A 21337-nucleotide genomic window follows, 5' to 3' on the forward strand; every position below is an offset into this window, starting at 1 on the left:
CCCTGTCCTCTCCCTGGGTTCTGACCTCCGAAGCCCAAGCCTCAGCTCCCAGCCGCGCCCGCCCTGGTGGGTGAGCAGACAAACCTCTCAGGCTGGTGAGTGCTGGTCGGCACCGATCCTCCATGCGGGAATCTCTCTGCTTTTCCCTCCGCACCCCTGTGGCTGCGATCTCCTCCGTGGCTCCGAAGCTTCCCCCCTCCGCCACCCGCAGTCTCCACCCGCGAAGGGGCTTCCTAGTGTGTGGAAACCTTTCCTCCTTCACAGCTCCCTCCCTCTGGTGCAGGTCCCGTCCCTATTCTTTTGTCTCTGTTTTTTCTTTTTTCTTTTGCCCTACCCAGGTACGTGGGGAGTTTCTTGCCTTTTGGGAGGTCTGAGGTCTTCTGCCAGCATTCAGTAGGTGTTCTGTAGGAGTTGTTCCACATGTAGATGTATTTCTGATGTATTTGTGGGGAGGAAGGTGATCTCCATGTCTTACTCTTCCGCCATCTTGAAGCTCTTCCCCGATCCATAGGATTTTACAGTTGAAACGACTTTAAAAGTTTTCTTGTCCAGTATTTCACTTTACAGATGAGAAAAACGAGGCTTAGAGAAGTTAATTCATTGGTTCAAGTTTGCATACTAAATTTATCATGGTAACTGCCTTTCAATCCGACCCCTCAATTCCTTTTAACTTTAAGTATAAAGAATATCTGCAAGTTTATCTTAAAACCCAGAAACTATTTAAAACTTTTAAACAATTCTCAATATTATTTACTATTTTGTATTGTTTCTCCATTAATGGAATGTCTAATATTCAATGTCTGGAAAGAATGACTGACTGACTAAATGAAAGAATTGTTGAATATTCAAGTAAAGAATTTCCACGTACCTCACAGAGGTATCTTATCATCCTGATATTTTTAATAATGGCTTTCTCTCAATTTAATGTCCTTATAAATATAATGTCTACATAAAATATTGTTTTATTTCAAATTATAATGTTATACATTTACTGAAAACTTGACAATCTATAAATTATGCCTTATTAAATTTGTATTTCTCAGGAAACAACAAATTTTAGATGATAATCTTAAAAGTTATGATTTCACTAACAATGGCAAGTTCTTTCGACCTACTTCAACAGTTCTACTTCTAAGTAAACATCTGCCAACTGTGTCATTTATGTTCTCCCCTTTCTTGCTTTCACTTCTGAGTTGACAGTGATGATCTTTCAATGAAACAATAGCTAGCAATAAAGTCACTGAAGCCTGCTGGTTTCTTGGCAGGCTAGAGGGCACAGACATATTCCATGCTGAGGTCTTGCCCTTTAAGACATTTGTTAGGCTGATGGGACAACTGTAAGCATACTCATCTGTAGCACTAAACACTCTTCAAAGGTTTGAATGTCATGGGTGGAAGGGAGAATAACCATCGCATATAGAGAGCGTTGCTGTTTATAATACAGAGCTGCGGTGCCACCTGTCTCCACACTGCACTATGAGGGTTCCACTCTGTAGATGCAAGTTGTGGTGTCTTTTGAATGAACCAGGGGCAGTATAGCATGGCAGTTAAGGGCATGCACAAGACTTGCACTTGGATAAGGCTGGAATTGAGTCCTGGTTTTGTCACTTCGTGTTGGCAACAACTTGGGCAAACTTTAAACCTCCGTTCCTCATTTCTAAAATGAGGATAATTAGGAGTATGTACCTTACAGGGAAGCTGTGAAGATAAAATGAGCTGATGCATACAAACTGCTTAGGGCACTGGCCCACTCCCAGTAAACCCTAGTTAATAATAATCAAATCGCTGAGGCTAGCGAAGGCCCTAGTTGGGTGATCCTGCATTAATTCCTGCCCCTGATTTTAAAGGCATGGCTTCTGATGAAAGGCTAAGCTCTTATCATTGATCAGCAAAGCACTGGGTTTCTTGCTACAGATACACTGAGGCGAGGTCTATGAGTATGAACACTTCTCAGATTGAGAGCCATGCCCTGAACATCTGCAGATCCCAGATGGGGTGGCATGTTTTTCAAATCAGGTATTTAAATAAATGAGTTGACATTCAAAATGTCCTACAATGAAGTCTAGGAACTGCATTAACATATAGTGACCAATTCAGAGGCATCATGGCAAAAAGTTTTCATTTAACAGTATACTCATGCCTCTGCTGTTGAGCCCTAACAGATGGTATGTGGTGTAGCTATTTACATGTCTGTGTCCCTCCATGAGCAGGGGCTGTGTTTCATTTATCACTGTATCCCTAGTACATACATAGAACCTAGAATCTGCTTCATAAAGGCTGGTTAACTAAATGAATTAAAATATGAATTCCAGCTATGTTATTTTAATACTCCCTAGATAATTTCCATGTTTTACCACACTGTCTTTGCCTATATGATAGGGGCTGCTAACTAGTCTTCAAGGATAGATCAAGCACGAGGTTTGTATTCTGTAGAGTGTGATTTCAAATATGTAGAGACACACTCCCCCAACCCCCTTAAAAAGGTGATGTAGTATGCAGGTAGGAGCGTGATCCCCAGAACGAGCCTACCTGGGTTCAAATCCTGACATTGCCATTTGCCAGCTTGTGACTTTAAACAAGTCACACCTTGCCTAGCACCTCTGTGCTTTAGTTTTCTCATTTCTAAAATGGAGATAATTATTGTACCTACATTACTAAAGTCATTGAAAGGATTAAATGAGTTAATATACATAAAATGCTTAGATTACTGACTACCACATGGTAAGAACTATATATAGTGTTTATTATTAATATTTTTTAGAATAGTTATAAGTTCATAATGCTAACCGTAAGACACTAAAATAGCCAGTTAGCTCTCTGAAAGAGTAAAGAAACATAAAGTGATGGTTAAGCTGGAAGAAGCTCTCGTCCCACATTTGGACTGTATGGTATTCTGTATTTTATTGTATTCTGTTTCCTTAAAAATGAAACATTCATGTGACATTTGTGTTTATTAAATTTGATTAAGTGAAATAATCCCTTATACAACTTTTAGGATAATTCCTTGTTTCATATACTAGTCAGGTAGTCTATGACAGATGCTAATTTAACACTAAATTGTAAAATTTGGATACTAAAGTTTGGATACATTTAGGTACTAAATAATACCTAATAGAATCAAAAATAATAGAATCAAAAGATATATATAAAGAATATACATTAAACAAGTTATATGCTCAATCAGGATGATATGTAAGTTTGCTGTGGAAACAGAAATGCAATATTATCAACCTAGCTTCCATATCAGTGCTGGTTCTACTGTGCCCATTGTATTTAATTGAAGGATAAAATTAAATTCCATTTGTATGCTTAAAATATCTAATGGAAGTACTCCTCTTAAAAGTAGTATATTCTGCAAATATACTTTTGCAGAAGTATATACTTTATATAACAAAATTAAGAACTTTAATAGGCATATTTTGCTTAACAGTTTTCTTAACTTTAATTTAAAAAAAAGAAGAGATTGTCTGTAAATAAAAAGAAAAAAAACCCCTCAAGCTTCAGATGGATGATTACATGACACAATATTGAACACAACAGAAAGAAGGCAGTGGGAATTGATGTCTTTATAATCTATGGGCCAAGCAGGTCATTTTTCCTCAAATGTCAGGTACAAAAATCAGTGAACCTTATGTCCTATGACTGGACAAAACTTGCTCAATAGATAAGTGGATTGATAGACTGATGATAGATAAATAGATAGATAGATAGACACCCAATCTATAATAACACTTAACTTTTTTTTTTTCCCTGCGGTATGTGGGCCTCTCACTGTTGTGGCCTCTCCTGCTGTGGAGCATAGGCTCCGGACGCGCAGGCTCAGCGGCCATGGCTCACGGGCCCAGCTGCTCCGCGGCATGTGGGATCCTCCCAGACCGGGGCACGAACCCACGTCCCCTGCATCAGCAGGTGGACTCTCAACCACTGCGCCACCTGGGAAGCCCAACACTTAACTTTTCTAAATTTCATCTTCTTCCAGGGTCAACAGAGCCTCCACCCAGAAGTAAATGAAAACATCCTCTTAGACTAGGAAAATGTTGTTTACAGAAGTTATCAAGGTGTTATCATTTTATTCCTGTTTTAAAAAATGCAGTTGCTATACTAGATTAAATAGTGTCTCCATAAAATTCATGTTCACCCAAAACCTACGAATGTGACCTTTTTGGAAACAGGATCTTTGCAGATGTAATTAAGATGAGGACATACTGGATTAAGATAGGCTCTAAATCCAATATGACTGGTACTCTTATAAGAAAAGGGAAATTTGGATACAGGGATATAGACACACAGAGAGTATGTGTTGATGGAGGCAGAGATTGGAGTGATGTTTCCATGAGCCAAAGAATGCTAAGAATTGCCAGCAATCATCAGAATCTAGGAGAGAGGCAAGAGATTCTTTCTCTGAGTTTCCAGTAAGGAACCAACCCTGAAGATAATTTGATTTTGAACTTCTGGCCTCATGCACTGTGAGAGAATAAATTTCTGTTGTTTTAAGCCTCCTACTTTGTGTTAATTTGTTATATCAGGCCTAGGAGATGAATACAGTTGCTTAGTTACCTGCTTTCCCATCTCATAGTTGACTAAAGCAGCTAATGAGAAGGGGTAAGAAGGTGTATTTTGAAACAGCCTTTAATGCTCTAAATGGTTCAACAGTTGTCCCAGTTCAGTAAAATGGGAATTCCCTTCTTGGCTGTTGGGACTCCCTAAGTATCTATTTGTAAGTTGATATGAATGAGAACGTTTGATTTTGGCTGATAGAAAAATTAGAACAATCAGAGCAAATGTTTGTGGGGAGAAGTAAGAGAGAGGTGGACGCTGGAAGGGAGTGACATGGTAATTCTCCCCAACTCCTGGCCTGCTGGACTGTTCATCAGTGCTTCTGGAGGGAGGGGTTTAAAAGCAGAACCCAAATCAGCTGTTTTCATGAGCAATTTCATGAAATTTTGGTGTTTCTAGGATCAGCTAACAAAGCAGAAATCAAGGTGAAGAAAAGTCTCTTCTTCCACATTTGGTATGCAACTCTTCTACTATAGTGGTTCTGAGGACAGCATAGATGAATTAATGTACATTAAGTGCTTAGAACAGCTCTGACATGAAATGTGTGTTTTTCTAAAATTGTAGAAGAGAAGAACATAGACTTATTTCCAGGCACATGGAAGACTTCCCTACAGATACCCCCAAATAACTGGTCATGTATCTATAAGTAGAGGCAATAAGCCAGAGGACTTTGTGTTATTAATTAACATTTATTTATTTATTACATATGCGTTGAGTACCTTCTTAATCAATAGACACAATGAAGGGAGAGACCATGTTTAGTCACTGCTACCCCAGTGATAAAGCAGACAGTAAGTGGTGACTGACTGAGTACTGGATGTACCATGTATGGCACTAAATGCCAAAAATACAGAGGAACAAGACATCATTATCCCACAGGCCAGCAGAGCTGAGAGGTGTACAGGATAAAATGATGAACTTGATCCAAGTGGAACATTTTTTAATAAAATTTTAATTTTTTCCAAATATGACCAAAATAAAGTTTTGCTAAAATTACCTGGAAAATTAATTGATGTGGAAATGCTCGTTTCTCCCAAACTCTCAGATAAATCAAATGAGAATGAAATTAGGAAAAGCAACAGAAAATTAGTCATGTCAAACAAATGCACTGAAATGAATGCATTTCCTTTGAAAACTCTTGGAACATAAATCCTTAACTGTTAAAGTAGGTTTTCCTAAATACAGGCAAGGCATTTCACTGTTAGAGCTCTCTGAATATAGAAATACATTGTAGCACACCCAGTCACAATATTTTTGTTAAAGGAGCCAAAAAGGGATTTATTTCTTCCTGTAACTTATAGCAGAAATAAGATCCTTTTCCAAGCAATGTGATTAAGAATATTACTTTGAAAAAGTCTAATAGCCACGTCTGATCTTCCTCAGACAGAAAGAGAGTAGAAAACATCTACTATACTATCCCTTGGGCTTTTGGTTCAACTCAGGATATTTTGGCAATCTCTCTTTCTGATCTCCCCACCCTGTAAATATTTAATGTTACCAGTTTCCTGTAATGTAAATGCATTATTAGAACAACCCAACAGCTGTGTGTACAGAAAATTCTGACAGAGCTGTGCCAATGGAAGAATTCTTTGAACAAGGGAGATGAAGTCAATAGAATTTTAATGATAAATAGAAGGGGACTGAGCCTCTCAACTCCCATGCCAACTAATAATAAATTTCCTTCCAGACTCACTACAAAACAGAGCTGAGTTCTGAGGTCTGGGAAGGGCGTGCCCCGTGCCAATCCTTATCTTAAAGAAGGGAAGTCCGTTGCCCTAGAGGAAAGTGTGACTCCAACTGATTTCATTGTCCACTTTCTAATGGGGATGTGATCTTAGTCAGAAGGTCATGCTCTAGACTGCAGCAACGCGGTAGCTTGCTCCAACACTGCTCAGAAGTTAGAGGGACCATCGCATAGTTCCAGAGTGAAGACCATGATTACAACAAACAGTGGAAAAAAGATTTGTCACACATCTAACATAGTTGCTTAAGCAAAATACATGATATGTATCAGCTCCTTTCCCTACTTGTCCTTATCCTCTGTCAAGCTTTCAAAGTGGGAGTACTTACTTTCAAGCTTTAAAGCAAACAAACACAAAGTTTTATTCTCTTTTGTACCTGAGAAGTAAAGGAATGGCAAACGGACACCATTAGGATTAATGCCTGACAGTTATTTTGGAGGAGCTCACTAGGTAGTGGGACAAGTAAATAATGTCCTGAGTGTTAGAGCTGAGTAGGAAGTTTAGTGGGAACATGAAGAAGGAAATAGCCATGAACCTCTAAGAGTAGACTGCTATTTTAACTATAGTGTTTCATGGATGAATGAGCCTTTTAACATTTATGATCTCTTATTAATTAAAAAATAAAAACAAAAAACCCCAGTGATTTCCTTTGCTTCTCCTTTTCCTTTCCCTAGATGAATACACTGTCTTTTGTTGGTTTCCCTTAATTCTCCTGACACCTATGTAAATAGGCTTTTTTATTAAATTATCCTCAATTAACCTGTTTGAGTGGCCATCTGTTTCCTATCAGAACTTTGGTACATCCATCACTTTTTCTTCCTTTAGTTCAACTCTATTTCAGTAATTTGGAGGTAGATATATATACCATATATATATCATATATCTTACAATTCTATGAGCTGACATTGGTTAACATTCACCATTGACACGATATGAAGAGTAAGTGGGAAACAGAAAATATTTGATTTTTAATTCAAGTTTTTATTAAACACCAATACTTCATAGAGAAGCAGGGCATGACCCCACTATATTTCCATATTTTCCACAAAAGTGTGAGGGGCCATGTTTTCCTTTTTGCCTCCCATTAGTGAATTATTTTTACTCCCTATCATCTCTTTAGCCTAGCCCCATAATTTAGGTGAAGGTCTAGTGCTGGCTGTGACTGAACACAGCATATTATGGCAAAAAAGATGAGTCCAGTTTAAATCAAGGGTACATATGTCCCTGGGAGGAAGGAAAAAAATCGTGGGCAATGGAAAAGCGCAAAAGTAGTGTCATGCAAATCTCACTTATCCATTCAGGAGGTGTGTTGTCTTTCTGAAATGAATATTCACTCCAAAGTCCAGAAGAGATTTACCCATCTGACGATTTCTACTCACTTTCACTGATTCATATGAGGATTAATAATAGGAGAGAAGAAAGGGAGGAAGCTCCCTTCAGCACTGGGAAATCTTGGGCAGAAAAGTGAGGGACTCTTAGGTACTTAATTGCTGCATTTCACTCTTTCTTTCAATTGAAGAATGAGCCTACTTCAGTACTCATAATCCTCAACAGTGATTGAGGATTGTGCTATGTGCCAGGAACCAGACCAATTACTTTAAATAAATACATTACCTCATTAATTACCACAATTATTCCATTTATGTAATAGGAACCCTGTTCCCTTTCTACATGAGGAACCTGAAGCACAGTGTTTAAGCAAGTGATATGGAGTTAAAGTGAGAATGCAGAAAACCCAGGATGTAAACTTCAGCCACCCTAGTCCCACAGCTGTGTTCTAGTACTGCTCCCAAGAAGTGGGAGGATTTATGAAGAAAAAAAACAACAGCCAGAGGATAAATTTCATTAGAATTTATGGAAATTATGAATATGCCTATTTTAGTGAAAGGAGTGTAGTTGATTTATATTTGAATGACACATACATGACTTAAAATCTAATTCATAGACCAAGTATTGACTAAAATATTGTGGCTAACTTTGCTTCTCCACGGTCTGAGAGTATTGAAACAACCCACAAAATACTAAACTGGACAACCATGAAACTAATGGAAAATTTTTATTTTAAGATTTTAATTGCTAGAAGATTAATCTTTCCTTAACCACACAAACAACAGCTCCATCTTCCCACTCAGAAGAATAATGGGTCATTACATTGGTTTTTTTCCTGTTCAGAAATGAGAGGAATTCACTCTGCCCAAGAATCTGACTTGGCCCCAAATATAAAATGAGTTTAATCTGAAAACTTCTTCTCTATCTGAAAAGAGAGGGATGACTACTCTCTTAACTTGGAATGCCCAGAAGCAGATCCTAAGACAAGGATTCAAGTGCAAGTAAATCATTTGGCTGGGGATCCCAGTAAGCCCTCCTAGGGGAATAGGGACATAAGATGGTAGGAAAGGTGGTTAATAAAGGGTAAATTACCACGTCAGCTACCACTGAGGCCACCAGAACTTAGGTCCATTAAGGAATTCTGAAAGACAGCAAAGAACCCTCCTTAAAGTAATCCATCCAAGCTGAGGTATTTATTCACCAAATCTTTGTCAGTCAGGACAAAATAATCCTCCTGCAGAGAATCACTGGTATTTACATAAAGCACTTTTTGGGCTGGGCTACAGTCATCAAAGTTAGAAGTCACTGTAATTGTCTGTTTTGTATCTAGTGAAAGGCTCATGGGTACAATATGAAAACAGGAGGATAAACAAAGGAAAACTCTTACCCCTGTACATTGTGTTATCAAGTCCAGGGACAACTATACCAATTATTTTGTAATTAGTAAAATGTTTCTCTATTTCAATAAGGATTTATATTATAGTCTTTCTAAGAATTAATGTTTATCCTAGGAAGATGTTTGTGGATGTGTGTTTTTGATCCATTTGGATTATCAGGAAGGATAAGGAGACATGCTTAAAACTAACAGATTTTGGAGAGCCATATCCCATTCTCAACCCCCAATGCTTCAATCCTTCAGGTGTTGTTTTAAGCTGAATAACTCAGATTTTGGGATTTACACTACTGGTGGTTTATGGGATCCACAGATTTCCTGAGAGTAGGGAGTGGGTGCTTTCCAGATTCATACCGACCTGTGTAAATAGGGAGTGGGGTTGCCCCCCAAGGGAGGTAGAGATCTCCTTTGGGAAGTTCCTATAAAGAGTTTAATACTCCAGTGTTTTATAGTTTTGTCTTTTTTTTTTTTTTGATAATGGAAAAAGCCCTATTTGGTAGACAGTTTTAAATGCACCTAATCCCCATTGTAATTTATTTTATTGATGTGCAATCTTTCAATAAAAGCTGATACACCATATAGACTTCTATGGCAATCATGGGAAGTATACACCATCCTGTATTTATTTTGCCATTGAGATCAGCAAAGAGAACTGCATCATTTATTTCACCACAGAGAATGGTACGAGAACTGCATCTCCTTATGGATGGGAGATTTTAGTCCAAGGGTTTCAGGGCAGGACTAGCAGCAAAAGGAGGGACAGCCCATGGGAGACCTGGGACCAAGTAGAGGAATATATGATAGGATGAGTGACTCAGGGTGGATATGAAACAAACCCACAATTTTTTCTAAATATACCAGAGAATGGAATGAGGGAGTTTATAAGGGAGGCTTATAATTAGCAAGCAAGAACAACTAGCAATCATGACCAGCTCAAGAACCAATAAGGATGCTGCCCTGATAGCTAATCTTGTTATTGTCTTCATTGTTAAGCTTTGCATGAGAGCTGGCTCTATAATTGAATACTGAATTAGAGCTCAGGAAACTCAAGTAATGAGTTAATTTTGGTTTTTATATGTAAAGTTTAAGAATCTATAATCACTCCCTTAGTACTTATCTCAGTAAATACTCCTTGTACATGGATAAAATTTAATTCTCATGGAATTTTGTGCCATTCTCTTGTATGATATTGAGAAAGCATTAACTTTATGTGATCACTTCTCAATCAGGCAGCAACCTAGGAGACATGACCAGATTTTGACAAGCACTATTATAAGTTAGGAATCAGTTATTATAACCAACACCTTCTAAAACATGGAAAAGAAGCATAAGGTAAGGGAGGTAGTATGAAAAGATGAATATGTCAAAGTATTAATGTATTTGGAAGCCACAGATCCTAAGAAATATATGTTATACTATAGGATAGGAGAAGTAAATGTAATAAGTGGGAATATGAATTGTAACAGAGAAATAAATAGTATCTCATAACTATCACTACATATTATGACGTATTATGTAGAATTGTTTGGATAAAATAAAAATGGGAATATAACAAGGAAGGTCTACCTTATTCAAAAGAGTCAGATCAGTTAGAAATGAAGATAGAATAGCATTATATGTCAAGAAGATACAACTCAATATAGCTTTATTACTTTTTCTGTTTATTAAAGTAATATATGGTCTTGCAAAAAATAAAAAAACAACAACCAGCTAGGTGACTAGCTGGTGCCTAATTGATATGAGGGCTGGATATAAGGGCTGACAGTTCACAAGCTAGTAGAGGCAAGATATAATAGTAAGGGAGATAGTCACAGAATAAGTAATAGAAATTGTAATAACAATAATAATAGCTACTATTTTTAACAGACTAACTGTATGCCAGGCACTATACATGTATTATCTCTTTTAATATGACAAACCAGTGAGCTACATACTATATTGTTTACGTATGATGCTAAATAATTTGCCTCTGTATGCACAGCAGGTAAATTATATTAGCCATCAAGGACTTCGACTCCCAGATATGTACTAGAAGTTTCATTCAGCACAGCATATTAAATGTTCACTAGACTGCTGACAGTCTCATGACCCTTGTAGCTGGGGAAATCATCAGGGACTCTTTTTTACCACAAGGAAGGAATTAGTTGTTGAAGTGATGGAAGAAATAGGGACCTTGGAGAAACAGGACATTTCTGAATTGCACTTGTACCCACTATAGTAGCTTCTCCACTACATCTGCTTCTCTGGATCATGAGCATCCTACATCTTATTCTGAGTTGGAGATACCATATCTGGCTGCTGCCAAGACTGTACTCCACCCACCAGAAGCTTGGGAAGGGAGTATCTGACTTGTTTGGCTGTTAGGCTAGAGCCCACCTATGCCTCTCACCACAGTACAGAGTGAAGGGCTCCAAACACCAGAGGGAGGTCAGCTCCTGGGCTGCCAAAATACAACAAATATCCAGTAGACATGCAGGGTGGGGGAAGGCTACTCTCGTTAGAGGAATACTCCATGGAGAGAGGAAATAAAGCGAGGAGAAAGACTTAAAAGAAAATAAAGTAAAAGGTCTGCCATATATCAACTCTTTCTTCTTATAATTCCTTTTGTTCTCACTTTAATTTTTTAAAATCTATACATAGTCATTTATTTTTCACATATTTTTTCCATTTCAACACAGGTAGTCCCTGACTAACAAATATAAAATGTGTTGACCTGAAAAAAATGTATGAAAAATAAGTGACTTCTGTCTCTTTATAGCAATGGTTTTCAAATTGTCCTCTAAGGAGTTCCACAGGAGTCCTCAGGACATGAGAGGGCTCTAGGCCATTTGATTGATTGATTGATTGATTGATTGATTTCAGCTTTACTGAGGTATAATTGACAAATAAAATTGTAAAATATTTAAAGTGTGCATTGTGGTGATTTGATATTTGTATATATCGTGTGAAAGGATTCCCACCATCTAGTTAATTAACACATCCATCACTTCGCATATTTATCTTTCTTTTCTTTCCTTTCCTTTTCTTTCAATCTTTTTTATTCTTTTGGTGAGAAAATTTAAGTTCTACTCTCAGCAAATTTAAATTACCCAATACTTCCTTTTTAAAAGTTTATCCAGATGACTCATGTAGGTGGCAACTCTGTAGAAGCAATAAAATATTGCTCTGAGGGTGCAGATAGGAAATAAGCAATTAATTAGTTAAAAGCGTTTAGAGTCTGTTGGGTCTCTGCAACCAAAAGACAATGGCACGGTGTGTCTTTGAACTCCAAATCTCTTCAAAATGGGGCATGGTAGGAAGAGGGAGGACCATAAAGATTGGGTTTATTTGTTTTTGAAGGGGTTAGGATCCAGGTGGAACTATGTAAGGAAGATAATTCTTATAACAGCAAACCAGAGGAATAGATCATTGGCCCTCCCATCTTAGGTCAGTTAGAGCTATGAATTCCTGATGGGTTTGTAGCGAGGAAGTTACAAAGTTTAGGATTAAAACCCACCTTCAATTTGTCACAGTGTCAAAAAATGCTTATAGACATTCCTAGGTCTTACATTTTCAGCTCTTCTTATAGCTATTAATGTGTCTAAAAGTCATTAACATTTTAAATAGATGAATAGTTTATATTTTACTCAACCTATATTTCATTGTTTTGAGGTAGAGTAAAAACACACACACGTACACACACACACACACATATGTATATACATATATCTCTGTGAAAGATTTGACATATTCTTCAAAGCTGAAACTTAAACCACTGTTTTGTTCCTTCTCTAGTCATAGCAGTATAGTAGTTTTTCTCTTCATTTTCCACAAACACCTACCATTACTGTCAAGCAACTTTACACAACAGTGCTGACTCAAAGAATAGGCATGTAATGAAATGCCTTTACACTAGGAAATAGCCTTTCCAATAAAAATGGTTCTATTCAGGTCTTTTTTATACTACTGAATTCTCCAGTGTTTTGTTGGTTTTGTTTTTCAGATAGTAGAGCATTAACGCAGCTATGGGCCATTCTACACTGAAAACTCTTTTGACTTGTGTCCCCCACTGGGCCAAATTCACATACTCTATTTTATTTCCTTTGTAACAATGGCACACATTTACAGTTTACTTGATTGGTGCCATACACTTTTTGGTATATCACTTAGTCTCTATGGAAAATATCTTTAGTGACAGCAGAATTCAATGTCATGTTTTTTGCAACAGCTTTTCTCCCTGGTTGTTCTAACACCAGCCTTATTTTATGAGTATGGCAACATTATTAAAACATTTTTAGGATTTTAACAATAGATATTCATTTGAAGAACATAAAAACATGTATTAGAAAACATGCGTGTTTCTTTTTTCATATTCACAAATAATATATTCCTTTAAAATATGGTAGGTTACGTGGAATTACAAATTACATTCTTATTTCTTTCAGTTCTTCATATTTCTATGAGGCTCAAGTTCAGCTGACTTGTGGGATATTAGACTGACATCAATGTTTTGGTGAGTTCAAGTTCATTGGTGAGATATTTCTTCTGTTTATTAAAAAGGGCCAATATTTCAGTGACACAACTATTTCAGGGACAGCTGAAAGCATTATGATTATCTCAACCATCTAAATAAATTCCAAATCATTGATAAAACAGCCCTTTTAATACAGCCATTTTAATGTGTTAATCATATAACACAAACGAGTGTCCAATAGATTCTAGCCATGTAGTTTGGTAATGATGATACGGAAATTGATTAACTATAAACAATTAAGAAATTGGCATTGCATGTTAATAAGGCAAGTTTTTAGAAAGATAAAACCTCTATTCTTCCCTATATCTCAGGATATTTTAGAAAATAAAAGAGAAGAGGGTATTTTTTATTTTGAAAGTCTAACTTCAAGGTAAGAACTGAAAGGAAATGAAATTTTATTTAGAAGTAAGCCAAACCAAAATCAAATTATAAAAAGCACACATGGGCTTCCCTGGTGGCGCAGTGGTTGAGAGTCCGCCTGCCGATGAGGGGACACGGGTTCGTGCCCCGGTCCGGGAAGATCCCACATGCCACAGAGCGGCGGGGGCCGTGAGCCATGGCCGCTGAGCCTGCGCGTCCAGAGCCTGTGCTCCACAACGGGAGAGGCCACAGCAGTGAGAGGCCCGCGTACCCGCCACCAAAAAAAAAAAAAAATATATATATATATATATATATATATATATATATATATATATATATATATATATATATATATATATATATATATATATATATATACAGTGGAATAGAAAATTTTCAACACTGCCTAGGAAAACATTTTTAAGAAAAAAATCCACTGGCCAAGCTCCTTATATCATCAATGGTTTTTGCCAGCAACTTGCCACTGGCACCTATAGATTTCTGCATGTGTTTGTTTTACTCTGTCTCTCCCTTTAGCTGCCAACTTACACATACATCATCTTTCTGTCTATGTCATACTAAAAAGGATGAAATGAACCTCATTGTCAATGCTGACTGTCAAGTTATATTTTCTTGTGCAGAGAGTACACAAATAATCTGATGCATATCTTATTTATCCTAATCCATGACATTTACATTGGAAATGTACCTTATTGTATCAGAACTTTAGTGTAAATGGCAAAATATTTTAAATTTCTCTTTCTAAAAATGTTGAAATTTCAAACAAGCAGGGCTCTGTGTGAATAGCATAGTCCTATTTAACAAAAGGAGAGAAAGAAAAATACTTTTACATTTTCTTTCATATAATCATTGGTTTTAGCTATGGTGTGTGTGTGTGCATGTGTGTATGTGTGTGTATGAAAACTCAATTTTGTTAGTACAGATCAATTGAGCTCTCTCCTAAGTACTGAAGTCATTTCTAAATAAAGCAGGTAATAAAACTAAACAGAATATTATTATTAAAATTTAGTGTTTTCTTTTTTAAAAATTCATTTATTTTATTTATTTTTTAAATTTTTGGCTGCATTGGGTCTTCATTGCTGCATGGTTGCTTTCTCTAGTTGCAGCAAGTGGGAGCTACTCTTCATTGAAGTGTGTAGGCTTCTCATTGCGGTGGCTTCTCTTGTTGCAGAGCGTGGACTCTAGGCACATGGGCTTCGCCAGTTGTGACACGCAGGCTCAGTAGTTGTGGTTTAATTGCACAGAGCTTTGCAGATATTCTTTTCCAATATGCCACCCAGAATGTTTCTCCTGGAATGATTTTCCTTCATCTGAATTCTCATTCTTTGAAACAAAGCAAAGCTTGATTTCGGTTCCCAATTTATGGCCAACTTTTTCGATGACATTGAGCAAACCATTTTGGTTTTATTTGTTTTGTTTCTTAAATAGCAAATGACTTGGAAAGACATAATGAGAAACAAATTACAAAAAAACTTGTAAAAGCAAAATAACACTATCCTATAATTTTATAATAAATCTTCTACATCTAAAATCCCAAAAGGATTTCCTAAAGTATTTTTAATGCCACATCTTTTGTATCATAAATGGATACCCAAAACATTAACTTTTTTTTTTTTTCAAAATATAGCACCAACATTTTTTATCCACTTTTTACTGTGGACTAATCCCTTTGGGTAGACTATCATGAAGTTTCCAGATGGTCTTTACCACTTTACCACTTACAGCATACTGGGTGTCTAGTGGAGAAATTTGGCAACATGAAAAGTTAAGAGAATTCTGTATTGCCGAAGTTGGAGAGCTGGCTTTCATCCTTGACTCTGTCTGTAATTATATTGTAATGACTAAGTCAAATCTTCTCTGGATCTCTATTTCCTCACCTCTTAAGTAAAGGCTTTGACTTCATGATTCCTAGGATCCATCTAATTTTTTTTGTAATGTAATTTAATCTTGATATAACATTGTCTTTGACGATGCAAAAAAATCAGAGGGAAAAAGTATTATGGGGATAAAGAGGAACACAATATTTATGTGTAATTATCTATACACTTAATAAATTGGTGACAGGGACCTTCTTATGTATATACCGGTCAAGAAGGTATTATCCTCATTTACTTAAATGAGGAAAACAGCAGCCTTAAGAGGCAAAGAACAGGTTTGAGGTTACAGTCTTAAATTCTGGAATGAAGATTTCATCTCAGTTCAGACCCCACTATGACATCTGCCTCTAAATGTGTACACACTCCTGACTGTTAACCTCTATGTGTCACAGACCTCCTTAGGCATGATGATAATTATGAACCATCTTCCCCAGAAAAATCTCACATGACACAGCATAACTTGCATATTCACCACCTTCTAAGGGTAGGATCATCGAATACCATGGTTTATGTCTCCTGTTTTGGAGTAAATATTAACAGAGCCACCTTTTACTCTCAAAATTTTTCTGCTTGGGACTGTAAATTATATGGGTATCTTTAATTAAAGGCCAGATATATTCTCTCCTTTGTTCTCTTTTTCACAATCTCACTGGTTTACCCTTAAATATCACCACTAGTTTGACTTCTTTAAATAAAGCAACCAAAATGGAGCATTTTCTCTACCTACACAGTGTGGGCAGGGAACTCGTGCCCCAGTGACTGACCATCTACCATCAACCGATACCCTATCTGGTATCATGCAAGTAGCTCACCTTGGGAAATTGAAAGTGGAGACCTGAAAAAAATTGGACAATAGGCAGTGGGTAGGTTTTGGTTGGGTAAGGAAAAGTTCTGGACATATGTAGAACCACTGGTCAGAACTCACTAGCTGCTGGCAATGGGACCCTGAATACCTGGTGAGGGTTAGGAGAAGGTAAGTCCTAAGGTGACAGGGCAAGCAATATGGCACTCAGAGAAGGTAACCGCCCAAAAGGTAAAGTCTTCAAGACACTCCAATCAAGACACTCCAATCATGCTCCATGTCCACACTTAGTCTCCCTTCAAAGTTGTCTCTTTAATATTGCTTTATTCCATCCCTTCACAATGATTTGTTATATTCTCAGTCCAGATTCAGTAATGAGTCTATAAGGAAACTACAATAAAATATTGTTCAAAATTTTTCTGTTTTTTTTTTTTTTTGCATTACGCGGACCTCTCACTGTTGTGGCCTCTCCCGTTGTGGAGCACAGGCTCCGGATGCGCAGGCTCAGTGGCCATGGCTCACAGGCCCAGCCGCTCCGCGGCATGTGGGATCTTCCCGGACCAGGGCACGAACCTGTGTCTCCTGCATCGGCAGGTGGACTCTCAACCACTGGGCCACCAGGGAAGCCCTCCTGTTTTAATTTTTAAATATTTAAATTCTTGCCACATTTTGTCAAATGCTCATAATACATTAAACATGTATCATCAGTGAGATGAATAAAATTTTGATATATTCATTCCAAAGAATGCTAACTACAGCTACACACAACAACATAGGTGAATCTCACAACAATATTCAATAAAAAGAACAAGGCACAAAAGAATATTTATAGCTTTGTTCTTTTGTAGAAATTTTAAAACCAGGAAAAACAAAATTGTATTGTTGAAGGAATGCATATGTAGGTTATAAAACTATTTTTTTTACATCTTTATTGGAGTATAGTTGCTTTACAGTGGTGTGTTAGTTTCTGCTTTATAACAAAGTGAATCAGTTATACATATACATGTACATATGTTCCCATATCTCTTCCCCCTTTTGTCTCCCTCCCTCCCACCCTCCCTACCCCACCCCTCTAGGTGGTCACAAAGCACCGAGCTGATGTCCCTGTGCTATGCGGCTGCTTCCCACTAGCTATCTATTTTATGTTTCGTAGTGTATATATGTCCATGCCACTCTCTTGCTTTGTCACAGCTTACCCTTCCCCCTCCCCATATCCTCAAGTCCATTCTCTAGTAAGTCTGTGTCTTTATTCCTGTCTTACCCCTAGGTTCTTCATGACATTTTTTTCTTAGATTGCATATATATATGTGTTAGGATATGGTATTTGTCTTTCTCTTTCTGACTTACTTCACTCTGTAGGACAGACTCTAGGTCCATCCACCTCATTACAAATAGCTCAATTTCGTTTCTTTTTATGGCTGAGTAATATTCCATTGTATATATGTGCCACATCTTCTTTATCCATTCATCCGATGATGGACACGTAGGTTGTTTCCATCTCCTGGCTATTGTAAATAGAGCCGCAATGAACATTTTGGTACATGACTCTTTTTAAATTATGGTTTTCTCAGGGTATATGCCCAGTAGTGGGATCTCTAGGTCATATGGTAGTTCCATTTGTAGTTTTTTAAGGAACCTCCATACTGTTCTCCATAGTGGCTGTACCAATTCACATTCCCACCAGCAGTGTAAGAGTGTTCCCTTTTCTCCACACCCTCTCCAGCATTTATTGTTTGTAGATTTTTTGATGATGGCCATTCTGAGTGGTCTGAGGTGATACCTCATGGTTTTGATTTGCATTTCTCTAATGATTAGTGATGTTGAGCATCCTTTCGTGTGTTTGTTGGCAATCTGTGTATCTTCTTTGGAGAAATGTCTATTTAGGTCTTCTGCCCATTTTTGGATTGGGTTGTTTGTTTTTTTTGATATTGAGTTGCATGAGCTGCTTGTAAATTTTGGAGATTAGTCCTTTGTCAGTTGCTTCATTTGCAAATATTTTCTCCCATTCTGAGGGTTGTCTTTTGGTCTTGTTTATGGTTTCCTTTGCTGTGCAAAAGCTTTGAAGTTTCATTAGGTCCCATTTGTTTATTTTTGTTTTTATTTCCATTTCTCTAGGAGGTGGGTCAAAAAGAACCTTGCTGTGATTAATGTCATAGAGTGTTCTGCCTATGTTTTCCTCTAAGAGTTTGATAGTTTCTCTCCTTACATTTAGCTCTTTAATCCATTTTGAGCTTATTTTTGTGTATGGTGTTAGGGAGTGATCTAATCTCATACTTTTACATGTACATGTCCAGTTTTCCCAGCACCACTTATTGAAGAGGCTGTCCTTTCTCCACTGTACATTCCTGCCTCCTTTATCAAAGATAAGGTGACCATATGTGCATGGGTTTATCTCTGGGCTTTCTATCCTGTTCCATTGATCTATGTTTCTGTAAAACTATTTTTTTTAAAGGCAAGGAAGCTACTGTTCCAAAGGTCAGGTAGGAGTAAGAAGTAATCTTCCATGAACACTTTTGATTTAGTCTGCATGGTATCTGTGGGTTATGTCCACTCCTAGATAATATTGTTTATTTTTCTGGGAACACTGTACTGGCTCACCTAAGGGTATATCAAATTAACTTGGTCTGAGTAAATGAAACAGAAAGAAGTAATCCAATAATCAATATTAGCATAGATCTTTCTATTAGACTCTGTCTTTTCTTACAGGGGACAGACACTAATTTTAAAGTCTATATTTTCCTAATTTCAATCTGATGATTTCATTTGGAAGATATGAGAATGTAAGTTCTGTTTGATTAGGTAGGGATAACTCAAAGCAAATTTTTCTTATCAAGATTTTTGGTATTGACCAACAAAACATATTACAGTAAAGATATATTTAATCTCAATGATCTCATATTACATAATGTGAAAAGGAACATTATAATTTAATCCCTCTTTTCCTCCCCGCTTTCTCTCTAAAGGATAAAAATAAGTATTAGAAAGTGCAGAGAAAATAAAGAAAGGCAGCTAACAAATTACCTATGGGATGCTTATATATGGGACCTTATTTGTAATTTTGACAAAATGATGACTAAATTTTCACCTTTCCTCATGTCTTCATGACTTTAATAAAGCCATTAAACGATGGCCCAGATTCTCCATTGTGATATTTTACTTGTCCAGGTGCATCTACACTTGTATTCCCACCCCTCAAAAATTAATATTCTAAATTCCATTCCATAAGGAACCTGATGTCTGCTACGACCATATGGCCAGTTAATTTGCACAAAGGTGTTAATGGATAAATAATTATATGTCATTCCATTTTTCCCAGGTCACATTTCTATTTTGATAAATACCTTCAATATGCAAACCAAAGGATACACTAATTTTGGAAATTTCAGCTTCTGAGGCTGGATAGTAAGAGATACACTTTTACCAGGATTTGGAGATGGTATTCTTTGCTCTAATAGCCAAAAATTTTAGTGGATCTTTTACATAATTTTAATGTATATATTCCATATATACAAAGCACTGTCCTACCCAAAACTTTCCTCAGTGTTGACACCACCTAAATTTTCATTTATGCAGTAAAATTTTATTTAGCTCATTTTTGCTACAAACCCTGAATTAGACACTGAAGACATTAAGATATGATCTCTGTATATTAATTTTGTATCCTGCAGCTGTACCAAATTCATTGATGAGCTCTAGTAGTTTTCTAGTAACTTCTTTGGATTTTCTACGTATAGTATCATGTCATCTGCAAACAGTGACAGTTTTACTTCTTCTTTTCCAATTTGGATTCCTTTTATTTCTTTTTCTTCTCTGATTGCAATGGCTAGGACTTCCAAAACTATGTTGAATAAAAGTGACAAGAGTGGGCATCATTGACTTTTTCCTGATATTAGAGGAAATTCTTTCAGTTTTTCACCATTGAGAATGATATTTGCTGTGGGTTTGTCATATATGGCCTTTATTATGTTGAGGTAGATTCCCTCTATGCTCAGTTTCTGGAGAGTTTTTAGCATAAATGGGTGTTGAATTTTGTCAAAAGCTTTTTCTGCATCTATTGAGATGATCATATGGTTTTATTCTTCAGTTTCTTAATGTGGTGTATGACATTGATTGATTTACATATGTTGAAGAATCCTTGTGTCCCTGGGACAAATCCCACTTGATCATGGTGTATGATCCTTTTAATGTGCTGTTGGGATTTGGTTTGCTAGTATTTTGGGGGGGATTTTTGCATCTATGTTCATCAGTGATATTGATCTGTAATTCTCTCTTTATTGTGATATCTTTGTCTGGTTTTGGTATCAGGGTGATGGTGGCCTCATAGAATGAGCTTGGGAGTGTTCCTTCCTCTGCAATTTTTTGGAATAGTTTGAGAAGGATAGGTGTTAACTCTTCTCTAAAGGTTTGATAGAATTTGCCTGTGAAGCCATCTGGTCCTGGACTTTTGTTTGTTGGAGGTTTTTAAGTCACAGTTTCAATTTCAGTACTAGTGAATGGTCTGTTCATATTTTCTGTTTCTTCCTGGTTTAGTCTTGGAAAGTTGTACCTTTCTAAGAATTTGTCCATTTCTTCTAGGTTGTCCATTGTACTGGCATATAGTTGCCTGTAGTAGTCTCTTACAGTCCTTTGTATTTCTGTGAAATTCACACATGACTGCAATGAAGTATAAGTACAACTGTACAAATAAAGCAGATACTGTAAGAGCTTTGAAAGGGGAGCACTAACAATCTGGGAGAGTTGGGA

The 21337-nt window shown here is 36.9% G+C and overlaps 1 protein-coding gene across 4 annotated transcripts in view; it reads left to right on the plus strand.

Moving 5' to 3' along the window:
- Positions 1-21337, plus strand: part of FBXO4 (F-box protein 4) — a 371317-nt gene that overhangs the window by 217963 nt on the left and 132017 nt on the right. For 3 of the 4 annotated variants that reach the window (XR_014015785.1, XM_081233547.1, XM_081233548.1), the window contains exon 7: positions 13446-13513. The exons of the other annotated variant lie outside the window; for it this stretch is intronic. Coding sequence is in view for 2 of the 3 variants with exons in the window: in XM_081233547.1 (XP_081089673.1) it covers positions 13446-13500 (55 nt within the window). In the remaining variant the exon portion in view is untranslated. The remainder of the gene's footprint in view (positions 1-13445; positions 13514-21337) is intronic. 4 annotated transcript variants of the gene reach the window in all.

The sequence above is a fragment of the Mesoplodon bidens genome (genome assembly GCF_964165515.1).
Source record: "Mesoplodon bidens genome assembly, chromosome: 4".
Classification (NCBI taxonomy): domain Eukaryota; kingdom Metazoa; phylum Chordata; class Mammalia; order Artiodactyla; family Ziphiidae; genus Mesoplodon; species Mesoplodon bidens.